Here is a 13914-nt window from a genome sequence, read left to right as displayed (position 1 = left end):
CCTACAGCTGTGCAACAATCTCTGACACTGGGGACAACTGTCGCCAAAAGACTTATTCTGAAGGAATGGAAGTCCTCCTCTTCGCCTTCTTTTCAGGTGTGGCTGATGGACATGATCTCTGTTCTACAGATGGAGAGACTCAGGTCCCTGAGAACCAACTCGCTTAAAAGGTTCTCAAATATCTGGGACCCGTTTCTGGCCTACTGTACTTTGATGAGGTTAAGAATGATAAGTGACTGAGGTTGCGGGTGACAGTTGACTTGCCCGGCTGGTGTCCCATGGACCCCTTGCGCGGGATCCCAGGCACACTATATCTCTTATAAACACATAAGAGTAGAGCGGATAAGCACAATAATCGTGCACTTTTTGAAAGAAATTTCATGCTTCTCTGAAAAGGTGCACAATTTTTATAAGCACATTTGTACATTGGACTCGGGGGAATGGCAGCCATCTTGGATTTGAGGTCAAATCCGCCTTCCCTCCACATCTGACAATAAACCTTATGGTATTCACTCAACATCTGACAATAAACCTTATGGTATTCACTCAACATCTGACAATAAACCTTATGGTATTCACTCAACATCTGACAATAAACCTTATGGTATTCACTCAACATCTGACAATAAACCTTATGGTATTCACTCAACATCTGACAATAAACCTTATGGTATTCCCTCCACATCTGACAATAAACCTTATGGTATTCACTCAACATCTGACAATAAACCTTATGGTATTCACTCAACATCTGACAATAAACCTTATGGTATTCACTCAACATCTGACAATAAACCTTATGGTATTCACTCAACATCTGACAATAAACCTTATGGTATTCACTCACTATAATAAACCTTATGGTATTCACTCACTATGTGAGAAATGTCATGCTTTTTTGAAGAAGAGCACAATTGTTATACTGTAACATATTATATAACATACTGCACATTTGCACATTAGACGCTGGGAAATAGCGGCCAATTTGGAATTTTGGTCAAATCTGACTTCCCTCCCAATCTGAAAATAAACCTTATGGTATTCACTCAACATCTGAAAATAAACCTTATGGTATTCCCTAACTATGTGTGAAATTTCACATTTCTCTCAAAAAGTGCATAATTCCTCTATTTTTGGGAGCTTATCCGCTCTACTATAAGCACCTTATACGGCTGATACCTGTGTATACCCTGCCTTGAAACTAAACACAAAATGGCTGTTGTGAAAAGGGTTCATTCATCTATTTTGCTGGGGACCCCCTCGAGGACCCCACATTGAGAACCACTGAACCTAAAGCCTACTGACGTTGCGATACAATAAAGAACACTATGGTTCATGATGAATCTGCCTTCTCACCAGCACAGTGTGACAGCCGCCACCGCCACCCATGTGACACAGCAGATGCCCCGCCCCTTCTTCCCGCCATATCCGTGACCCGTGCTGGCGTCTTCGTCCTCCTCCTCTTCCTCGGACCCCTCACTCCGGTCGCCACGGTGACAGCAGCAGTAGTGTATGAGGAAGGAGAGAACCACCAGGAGGGAGAGGACGAGAGCAATGGCTGACACACTGGACAAAACCAGCAGGGTCTGAGAGAATGGGGAGAGGAAGGGGAGTCAGTGGATCTGAAAATAATTCCATTTTGACATGTGGAGAAGAGCAGTATGACAGGGTAAAATACCAACTAATTCTGTTCAATTCCATAGCCTTAGTCATATTGTCCCACACCCATTAGTGCCAGCAGATGATGATTAGAAATGTGTGAGAATTATGTGCATCAAAGGCAACAAGCAAAAATCACAGGTACACTGCATGCTCCCACTACACACACACACACACACACACACACGCACGCACGCACGCACACACGCACGCACGCACACACACAGAAATGTGTCCTTCAAAAGGAATGAGTTTGTACTGCATTTAACACAATTCATAATAAGATCACTCTTTACTGCATACTGATCATCTATACTTATCATTCCTATGGCTTTAACCCATCACACTCTGCACTGTCTCTATACACTAGGCATGGCTTTAACCCATCACACTCTGCACTGTCTCTATACACTAGGCATGGCTTTAACCCATCACACTCTGCACTGTCTCTATTAGGGATGTTCATCAATTATCGAAAATCGATAATTGATCGTTAAGGATTGGAATCGATCCTGTGGCATTTGGATCGATTTTTTTATTATAAAAAAAAAAAAAAAAAAAAAATTGGACTAGGTTTGGGTGGAATTCGTTCCTCCTCGCCCCACTCCATTGCACAGCCGACTAACGTGAGGTGGAGCTTCATATAGTCTCTAGTTTTCTGGCTGGGCACGGGCCTTTGTGCCAACAAAACTGTTTTAAACATGGGAAATTCACACCGGGGACAGCAGCATTGGAGAGGAGACACATTGAAATAAAGAGTTCATTGAGGAGAACACGTTGTCTTTCGTATTTTCTGCCGTAGGCATTCATTTTGTAAAAAAAAAAAAAAAAATTGAAAATTGAAAATTGAAAATTTTCTAAGTATTAACACATTCACTGCCAGCCGTTTTTCAAAACTGTAGTTAGCTTCTGCCAGAGGGTTTTTTTGAGGATTCTGGCTCATCTTTCAAGAGCCGAGGATTCGTTTCTGTTAGGATTTTGTGAACACACAATATCTCAAAAGAACTAATAGAATGTGTGCTTTCTCTGTCTAAAAGAGTTAGTTTGTAGAGTTAGTAGTTATGTAGGCATTAGCACTTGAATACAGCATGGTTTCAGCGTCTGAAAATTTATTCTGAGATAAATGGCTTTTTGTGAAATTCGATAGAACAGTCACTTTAACCATTCATTTTTGGCATCAGTAAGACGTCAGACATCTAAACAATAGTTTTGAACAGTAATTTCCTCCATAACAGCAGGAAACACCCCTCTCCTTCAAACTCCTCCCTCCGTGTGTGTTCTTCTTGGCTGCAGCGGGCGTGTCACAAGCTCGTTTCTGTTGCTGCTGTAACCTCGCGTCACCAGGCTCACTGCTTTGCTGCTGCTGTGCCTGTCTGCTGGCGGCCACTCTTTGAGGAAGTCTGGATGGATGGGCTCGCTCGTTTCTTGGGGTTCTGAGAGCTTTGATGAAGCTTTTGCGATTCTGGTCTTATTTATGCTGCGTGTTTCAAAGTGTGTTCCACCCGTAATCTATTATGCAAATTTGCAAAACCCCACCGCCAGCTCCCAAGCGCGAAAGCGTTTTCGCCAATCCATTTTCTAGAATGGAGAGCACTGTCGCCACTTAGTGGGTCGGTGGAATGGGTTGTAGACGTTCGGTGGCTCCAATATTTTTATAGGAGACGTGGGGGGCATTGATCCACGTAGCACCGTCAAAAGATTTTTTTTTTTTTTTTTGACGTCTCAACTCGTCATTGGCAGTCAACCGTTGGAATTTTTTTGACGAGTCAACTCGCCATTGGCAGTGAACGTGTTAATATGATCGATAATCGATAATTGATCGTTAATTTTCACCGATTATCGATTTTGGAAATTTTTCAAAATGAACATCCCTAGTCTCTATACACTAGGCATGGCTTTAGCCCATCATACTCTGCACTGTCTCTATACACTAGGCATGGCTTTAACCCATCACACTCTGCACTGTCTCTATACACTAGGCATGGCTTTAACCCATCACTCTCTGCACTGTCTCTATACACTAGGCATGGCTTTAACCCATCACTCTCTGCACTGTCTCTATACACTAGGCATGGCTTTAACCCATCACACTCTGCACTGTCTCTATACACTAGGCATGGCTTTAACCCATCACACTCTGCACTGTCTCTATACACTAGGCATGGCTTTAACCCATCACTCTCTGCAGTGTCTCTATACACTAGGCATGGCTTTAACCCATCACTCTCTGCACTTTCTCTATACACTAGGCATGGCTTTAACCCATCACTCTCTGCACTGTCTCTATACACTAGGCATGGCTTTAACCCATCACTCTGCACTTTCTCTATACACTAGGCATGGCTTTAACCCATCACTCTCTGCACTGTCTCTATACACTAGGCATGGCTTTAACCCATCACTCTCTGCACTTTCTCTATACACTAGGCATGGCTTTAACCCATCACACCCTGCACTGTCTCTATACACTAGGCATGGCTTTAACCCATCACTCTCTGCACTGTCTCTATACACTAGGCATGGCTTTAACCCATCACTCTCTGCACTGTCTCTATACACTAGGCATGGCTTTAACCCATCACACTCTGCACTGTCTCTATACACTAGGCATGGCTTTAACCCATCACTCTCTGCACTTTCTCTATACACTAGGCATGGTTTTAACCCATCACTCTCTGCACTGTCTATACACTAGGCATGGCTTTAACCCATCACTCTCTGCACTTTCTCTATACACTAGGCGTGGCTTTAACCCACACATGGGCAAAATGCGGCCCCAGGGCCGGACCTGGCCCCTGGACCATCTCAATCCGGCCCCCAAGGTCCTCAAAGAAAAACAAAACAACCCCCAAAAACTCAATAAAAGGCACAATTATGTTAGTAAATCTCATCTACTACAGCCATTGGATTTGTATCACTATTATATTGGGAAATTACCAATCACAACGGGAGAGAGCGTTAAAAATAGGGAGACTCCTGCGAAAATCAGGAGTGTTGGCAGGTACGATGTCCAATGTGTGGCCCTTCGCTTACTTGATGTAAGTCAGTAGCCCTCTGGAGAAAAAAAATTGCCCACCCCTGCTTTAACCCATCACTCTCTGCACTAGGCATGGCTTTAAAGTCGAACTGAACCCATTCGGAGCCCAAGTGGCACGTGGGTCAGAGTCCGTTTCAGACTGAAAACATAACGTGTCTGAGATGACAGGTTGAGAGGTGATAGTAGCATGTTGATGATTTGATTTGACAATTCTGGGGACTGGCTTTGGCATTGGCCAATCCTGGCGTGTTCCACCCCCAAATCGAGTGGGATTCAGCGTGTTGTCGTGCTATGCGAGTGGGATCCGCCGAGTACCAGGCAGCCAGCTACTTCTGTGTGGAATGAGCGGACAATCCGATGCATGGGTGCTGCCCGCCCGCCTGGAATCTCCGAGGGGCGACCCCTGACAATCAGGCTCTCAGGCGCGCGCCATTATCGCTATTGCGGTAAAGACAATATTCCTGGAATGCAAGTTTTAACGAGCCAGTTACATTTCTTTGCATTCTCAGACATTACTGTTTGATTTATTTTGTATGTTCCATACAATTGGCCAAGTTAGTAGTTAGTTTATGGGCTAGAAATTCTGTCAGATGACAGGCACTAGGCGCCATTTTCTCCTTCATTTGGAAGAGAAAATTATCCAGAAATGAAGATTTGATTGACAGCTGCCATGTCGTGATATGATTGGTTGAAATGGGGTAGAAATTTGATAGTACTAGGTGACGTCAGCAAACTGTAGATTACTGTTATGAATGAAATCTTGAAAAATTAACTTTTGATGTGAAAAAGTGTGAAAAACTAAAGAAATTCAATTTTTGTGATTCTTTTGGCATACATTATTAAATAGGTGCACTGCATACCCAGGTATTTGAACTAAAAGAAAATAAGTCATTTTTGGGTTCAGCTCAACTTTAACCCATCACTCTCTGCACTGCCTATACATTAGGCATGGCTTTAACCCATCACTGTCTGCACTGTCTCTATACACTAGGCATGGCTTTAACGCATCACTCTCTGCACTGCCTATACACTAGGCATGGCTGTAACCCATCACTCTCTGCACTGTCTATACACTAGGCATGGCTTTAACCCATCACTCTCTGCACTGCCTATACACTAGGCATGGCTTTAACCCATCACTCTCTGCACTGTCTATACACTAGGCATGGCTTTAACCAATCACTCTCTGCACTGTCTATACACTAGGCATGGCTTTAACCCATCACTCTCTGCACTGCCTATACACTAGGCATGCCTTTAACCCATCACTCTCTGCACTGTCTATACACTAGGCATGGCTGTAAGGTAGGTTGCAAAACTTTTCCTGTCTGATGGTGGCTGTCCGTTCCCTGCCATCTGTATTTTGCTCAATATGTTTCTGAAAAATGGCGATTTCATTCTACTGTTGAAACTGGCAACATTTCCTCTACCATGTAGGAGGAGGCAACAGGCCTGTCCATCTCTGATTTTGATGTTACCTGGTGAAAAGCAAGCTGTTGCTGCTTGCTTGGGGTCGAGGCAGGCGACTCAGCTTGGGTCTGCAACCAGCTTTGTGTTAGCATGTTTCCACTGCAGATGCTTTGAGAGGTTTATGTAGGCTACCGTAGCTAGCTGCTTCTGTCCAGGGCGTTTGCAGTTTCACATTCTTGTCCTTCCGCGCAACAAAAACTTGTTGTAGAAGACGGCGCTTTTAGGCAGATTGCTGGCAGACTATTACGGAACATACGCACCGCGCCCACTTCACTAGAACACGTTGTATTTACAAGGGGTATTTACAGACCCCATCGCTGTATGTGGGTTTCTCTTATGGTTTACGTTTACATTTAATTTAATTTAATTTTGTCCAATATTCAGATATTCCAGAATTGCATGTTGTGTTAAAATACATATTATTGATATCTAACACTCTTTAGCCTGATTTAATTGTAAAACAGAGTGTAAGAAGTTATGCAAAGCCTTCTGGGAAATTTAACCCGTGGAAGAGGAAAGTGGGCGGAGTTCCCAGCATGCCCTGGGGGTACTGTGTTTTTGTGTCAATTGTTTGTTTGTCAATGTGTTTTGGAGGTTAAAATTATTTATTGTTCTATATGCATGATGTCAGTTATCTGATAAGCTATGTGTCGACTAATAGTGCTGTTCTGCATGCTAATACAAAGTTGAAATGTTGGCACCATGGGTGATTCTGCTGTGCAGTTAAATGACCCGTCTGATGGGACACAGGATCTGCTACTAAAACGGAGATCTTTTCTCTCTATACTTATCTTACTAGTACGCATGTAACGAGGTAAGCGTTTGATTAGTAACTGTAATGTGATTACTGCACTTAGGTACAGTAGTGCCTTACACTACTCGTTACTGACAAAAGTAATGTGATTACAGTAACACGTTACTTTGTAACGCGTTACCCCCAACTCTGGCTGTAACCCATCACTCTCTGCACTGTCTCTATACACTAGGCATGGCTTTAACCCATCACTCTCTGCACTGTCTATACACTAGGCATGGCTTTAACCCATCACTCTCTGCACTGTCTATACACTAGGCATGGCTTTAACGGTTAACCCATCACTCTCTGCACTGCCTATACACTAGGCATGGCTTTAACGGTTAACCCATCACTCTCTGCACTGCCTATACACTAGGCATGGCTTTAACGGTTAACCCATCACTCTCTGCACTGTCTATACACTAGGCATGGCTTTAACGGTTAACCCATCACTCTCTGCACTGCCTATACCCTAGGCATGGCGTCGTGAATATTAATGTCACTAAGCCATATCAGAGCCGCATTTGATCTGGGCCCATGGCATGAAGTCAACATTACTGAAATGCATTTCGCTCCGACACATCTCTACAGTATTATCTCTTCTCCATCTGCCTGTCTGTCACTCCCCATTCCTCCACCTTAGCTCTCTCTCTCTCTCTCTGTTCTCTATAGTCTCTCTCCACACCGCACCACTCCACCCCACCCATCCCTCTTTCCCCACATTCTCCCATGCCTGCTCTCTCTCTTTCTCTCCCCCCTCCCCCCTCTCTCTTTCTTTCTATCCACGCCACTGAATCTCTATTAATAATCTGTGACCTACTTAAATACATTCACTGCCACTCTCTCTTTCTCTTTCTCTCACTCTCACTCCCATTCGCTTTCCCCTTTCTCTCTCTCTCTCCCTCTCTGCCCAGTCTTCTGTTCATCAACCTCCTTGCATTACTCATTCCCTCTCTCATTCTCTCTCGGAGCACTTTCAATCTCTTTTGTCTTTCTCTTCTGGAGGACAATTTGCGTCCCCCTCTCTGTACCACAGAAAAGTCACATGAGCTACAGTGCGGCTAGCTGGAGCGTTTGTATAAGCCTGTTTGTGGTTTGTTCGAAGAGAGGGATGTAACCCAGCATTTTGCAACAAAAACTGCACGACTCTGTACCATGCAGTACCAATGTGGTAGGCTGCTAAATGGGCTCACACTGCATATGCTGAATCTGTTACACCACACATGGGCAAAATGCGGTCCTCAAAGAAAAACAAAACAACTCCCAAAAACTCAACAAAAGGCAGAATTATGTTAGTAAATCTCATCTGCTACAGCCATTGGATTTGTATCACTATTATATCGGGAGATTAACGAGAAATTACCAATCACAGCGGGAGAGAGGGTTAAAAATAGGGAGACTCCCACGAAAAATTCGGGAGTGTTGGCAGGTATGATCTCCAATGTGTGGCCCTTCACTTACTTGATGTAAGTCAGTATGGCCCTCTGGAGAAACATGTTGCCCACCCCTGTGTTACACTCACACAAACCAGATTGCACGAGAGGAGTGGCATAATGCCACGATTAAGTACAGTTCAGATAGGCTTTTTTTTGCATGTTTTTAGCAACCAGGTTTTCAACCCCAAGGGAGCACGGGGAGAACATGCAAACTCCACATACAGTAGAAAGGCACTTTTGACGAGCCCACCTAGGCAGTAGGCACTGAGGACATGGGGATGGGGACACACCCTCAGCGCCCACAGCGTCCCAGGCAGGAATCGAACCCAGGGCCTTCTTGCTCTTGAGGCGACAGCGCTACCACTACGTCACCATGCCCCTCAGATCGACATTAACGCGTCTAAACTGTGGTTAAAAAAGGCATTATTAGGTGAAAAAAGATTTGTGGATTGACAGACGGTGCAACATTAGAGATGGGTTCAGAAACATGTCAGTGGTCCTTAGAGGAGTCTAGGACTATCTTCCTGCCAATAATTAGGCCAATAAACCGGCCTGATTAAGTCTTTTAAACGGTCTACCGACGCAATTACGATAACTCCACGGAGGATTGTTAACATTCAGGGATTTATAGTACAATTCAATGTGGAGCAAATTGGCCATAACTCACAATTACCCAATGAATTACAGAATCATTACTATGATACAATGTACAGTTATTACTATGAATGGAGCAATTTATCTGTCATTATTACGCAATGTGAGGCCTCAGACCGAGAGTGAACACACAGAGAAGAAGACGTGCAGCTGGTTGAGACAGGTGTCAGTTACCTGCTGGTACTCCCAGCTGTTGGGGACGAAGACGTTGTCCCTCATCTGCATGGTGAGGTCCAGCCGGGGGAGGGTGTGGCACACTCTCACCCACAGCGAAGGGGTGTAGCTGGGCACCGTTGTCATGGCAGCCATGCTTTACTGCCAATCGTCCCCTCCTCCACCCTGTGGGAGGCAGGAGAGAGGAGTCAGAGTAGCCAGCCGGTTATGATGTGAAGTGAAGGAGGGGAAGAGGAAAGGAACAGCCAAGGTCTTCCCCAGCCCGTGGCAGAGCCGAGAGGACAGAGAGGTCACTGCCTGCTCTGCACTGCCCCCGCCTCCATCCAGGCACAGCGCCAACAATTTACGGCCAGTGACCACCTGAGCACAGTAAAGGTTGAAATGTCAGCCGTGTTTAGCTGAAATGAGCTCTAAGGAGCATAAATCAGCGCACACGCCTCACTCAGAGAGGAGGCTGAGGAGAGTGTTGCTCAGCATTGTGCTTTACCTGCAATATTTAAGGTGAGGACTTGGCCTTCACTGATCTTAGATCTGTGCCTGCGGGCAACATCAACCAACAAGAAGCGCAGAGGCTCAAACAAAGATGACATAAAGCAATGACTAAATAAAGTCATCTTTTCACCTGCATTCATATGAATGTTATAACCTTTACCTGTCCCTACTCTCGCTCCATAAAGGCATTCAATGTGTGTAACAATGGATGTGTGTTGCAACAGCATACAACAGCCTGCCACACTGTATAGGGAGATTACTTTACTGACTAGCACCAAGCTTGGCTACTACTCCCAAAGCTCTCTCATAACCTATCCTTTGAAAAAGGGGAGTATACTATAGGAATAGGAACCGTATGGATCATATAAGGGATGTATGGGGGCTTCGCAGGAGAAGAACAGGGTTTAGATTGGGTACCAAGAAGAGATAGAAGGAAGGATGCATGTGGCGGCCTTCATAGCTCCGCTCCATCATCAAACGCTGTTTAGCACTTAGCATTAGCATCTCTTACTAAAGCCGGCCAAGAGGGAGAGAGTAGGGTAAATACAAAGGGCAAATCCGGTTAGCCCCAAACACACACTGGAATCCTCATTACAATGAAAGAGCAGAGGGGGAACAGGGGGGAGATAGGCCCACGACACTGGCTGTGTAGATTAAGAGAATATCGGAGCTTTTAAGACAGGAGTGTTTCAAGACAGCTTAAGGGAGGGCAGCACAGAGACGTCCATTCACAACAACAGTACTGAAGTTTAGTTAGAACGGCTCATACGGCAGCACAGCTCAATGCCGACGATACCGACGGATACAATTCTGCATTTGTGTCTGACGGGGTTTTTTTGCACTGAAGGCCTGTCTTGGCTTTTACGCTCTTTGAATGCAGCTGTTATTTATTCAATCCAGCATTCAATAAACACAGCATTCTACATGTGTGAGGCTTACTACTATCCCTATTGACTCAGTACACAGACGCTCACAACCCACCGCATGTCAATGTCATTGTGTATAATAACATGCATGGGAAAAGTTTTGATTCAGCAGACAGTAGCAGTCAATGGCAGACTATTTCCCATTCAGATTTGGGGCTGTTATGGCCCAGAACAAGTTAACAGCTCACCCACAGGCCCGAGAGGCCCGCTCCGCTCAATAAGCAGCCCAGTTGACAAATCAAATCAATGCCAGCACTCCATTTTGCTTAATAAAATTGTGAACATAATGGTTTACACACTGTGAGCCATGCATCTATCAAGCACACACCAACAGTGTCAACATACTGTAGTCTGGTGCCACTAGGTTCACATACCACAGTCATCAATCCAATAAACATTTGATGCCTTCCCTTATGCTCATTTATACTGGCTTCAGCAAGACAGAGGCGCTTATTCAATTAGATGTATTATAGGAATTTGATTTAGCCAAGACGATGCGGTACATTTATCAGACTCTGGAGAGGGTAAGGGCTTTTTGAATGAGAATAATCACATAATCAAAACTGAATTGCTCCACCTGTGAGCACCACCACTGACGGAATGGAGTCAAATAAAAAATAAGTTCCTTTGATGAACAAAATAATAGTGATTTTGAGTGTGAGAAATAATAGTTGACTTATAGGCTAATTTTAGCACCATGCACCATATGAAACCCATGATCAAACAGAAATATCAAAATAAAAGCCTGGATCAGCAGCTTCAATAGCAGCATCTATCCTACAAGTCCTCTTCCAGGGATGTCACTCCTTACAGATGAAGAGAACAGAATTCATTGAATGAAGATGAATGGCTGAGGGAAACCACACCAGTGACCGATCAATACACATCATGTTAAAATGGAGGTAGGACTCTACTGCAACCCAAAAAGTTATTGAGGCAAATTAATGGGGTGAGGGTTGCAAATGGGGGGCTTTGGTCCCAGAGCAGCAGTTACTCAGCGGTTGTCACAGAGAGGAAGCCTCAAGTTGACGTGATGTCTCCTGCCAGCTTGTTATCATGCCGGTTATTACCATTGCATAACCAAAGGCAAATAAATGTGATTTTGCTCCCAGTCGATGTTAGGGAGAAGAGGGAGAGACAAGCAGAGAGATGGTGGAGCACAGACCACTGCCTCTCTCACCCAACCATGGCCTCTGAGAGGGAGACAAAGAGGAGAATAATTTTGCAATGGAGGATTCTCCCTCATTGTTCTGTCTGCAATGAGCTCAGACAGCCGTGGGAATGAAATCAATTGCAGGCTATGAGACTCCATAATGTCTGAATGTACAGAACGAGGCCATTTTGTAAGACAGCTAATGAGAAAAGGCTGAAGACGGGAACCATCTCCTTCAGCTGGGTATAAAAGCCTCTTTGGCAGAGAGGGAATTCAGCTGCATTTTTATCTAGATTTACATTGTAATGTGACAATTGTGTGAATGAGAGGATATGAATAATGTAGTCCTGCAGCCGAAATTATGCAGATTTCCAATTTCCCCCTCATAAAATGTTATGTTTCACATTAAGTCCTATCAATAATCATCCAACAACCACTTAACGACACCCTAAATGACTGCAATTTATGAGACAGCATTATAGCCCAGTGGCACACCACAGCAGCTATGAGGCATTCACATCCATAAGTGTATGAAGTTGCCTTTAAAATAGAAGCACCTGTCTGCTTTCTAGAGCCATAGTAACAGTAAAACATATTAGAGAAAAAAGCAAGATTACTCAAATTTCAAATAAAATTCAAATGTTTTTTGTTTGCATTCCTCTGCAAAATTAATGTTTAGTTCCAATAATCGACCCTCAAAGTGAGTGCAGCATACCGTAGGTAAGCCAGTGCAAATCGCTGCTTTGATGTGTGCAAGAGTCAAACATGACAAGTTGATGGGGACAAAATGCTTCCACACTACTGACTTAATTGGCAAACCTATACAGAGCAAAATATGAAATTTAAACCAAATGCAATAACTGAGGCAAATTAAACGTCTCGCATCTCTATATTCTGTTTTAATTTGGGCGGAAAGTCAATAGATGCATTGAAAGCATAGCAGCGCCAAAGTAACCATTCTCTCATTCTAAGAGGTCAATGGGAATTACTTCATGAACATCCATTAAGCATGAAGAGGTAAGGAGAGGGGTCGCAAATTAGCCTTGGCTACATATCTTATCAACACATCTGTATCATGTTATTGTAACTCGTTAGAATGTTTGCTTGTTTTTGCATTGTCCCTGACAAATAAACTCATAAATACATCAGCGTGGATCCAAATTGGTGATACATTGTAAAGGTTTAAATGTGCATGCTTATTCCTTTTTATGACCACAAAGACAATGAAGCCATAATCAAGCAATGACAGAATGACATCAGTCTCTTACCTCTGACTGTTGAGCTGGAGCTTTCTCTCTTTCTCTTCTCTGGGTTCTGTGAAATTTACCCACTCAAAGAGGTATACTGCCAGCCGTCAACGCTTGATGCTCTTGAAAAGAAAATCATCCTGAAAAATTGGCTTGGAGACATGCCAAAAAATGTCAAAATAAAATAAACAATGAAAAAAACAAGACAATAATTCTTGTGGAATTTGAAATTAAATAGCCAATTAATAATTGTATGGTTGTCTGGTCACAGTGGAAAGGTGCTTGTGATGATGGATGAGAGAGGAGGTCTCAGTGAGAGAGAGAGAGAGAGAGAGAGAGAGAGAGAGAGAGAGAGAGAGAGAGAGAGAGAGAGAGAGAGGATTAAGATTGAGGAGACACCCCTGAGGGACTCTTTATCGTATTGTAGCCCATCGTAGCTCAACGCCCAGGCGACTTCACAACAAGGCAGCGACACGATATTGCCCAAAGATTATTAATCCGTTAACAGAAATGAAGCGATCCATCCCCTCACTCACTTCATAGCGAGATACCAGACACACTTCTAATGCCGACCCCCATCAACAGCCACCAACCTGACCAATCCCTCTCAGACTACCAGACTGAGCTCTAACCAGATTATTGAGACGAAGATTAAAAATGCATAATTGCTAGTCAATTGTGCTCAGGAATAGTGAAACAGAGATTAAAAATCCACTCACATAATTGGAGGCAAAAGAGTGAGCTCCTCCCTACAGTAAAATAGCGCTGTTTGACTGCGATGTGCAGAGCGCCAGCGTGAGGTAGGGATGCACAAAAAATTTGAGTAAGAGAGGCGAATAAGCGCACATGTTAGATGGACATGGGGAGGGG

General features: G+C 43.9%; 1 protein-coding gene across 1 annotated transcript in view; it reads right to left on the bottom strand.

Moving 5' to 3' along the window:
• The window catches only part of ttyh1 (tweety family member 1), a gene marked incomplete at both ends in the record, with an annotated part of 31201 nt that extends 21840 nt beyond the window's left edge, over positions 1 to 9361 (bottom strand). Inside the window, 2 exons of the mRNA XM_083642061.1 lie at positions 1357 to 1586; positions 9227 to 9361. Coding sequence (XP_083498187.1) covers positions 1357 to 1586; positions 9227 to 9361 — 365 coding nt within the window. The remainder of the gene's footprint in view (positions 1 to 1356; positions 1587 to 9226) is intronic.
• Positions 9362 to 13914: the final 4553 nt, after the last annotated feature.

Source organism: Poromitra crassiceps, assembly GCF_964638095.1.
Source record: "Poromitra crassiceps genome assembly, chromosome: 1".
Lineage (NCBI taxonomy): Eukaryota > Metazoa > Chordata > Actinopteri > Beryciformes > Melamphaidae > Poromitra > Poromitra crassiceps.
The sequence above is the reverse complement of the archived record's forward strand: the minus strand, read 5'-3'. Positions and strand labels throughout refer to the sequence as shown.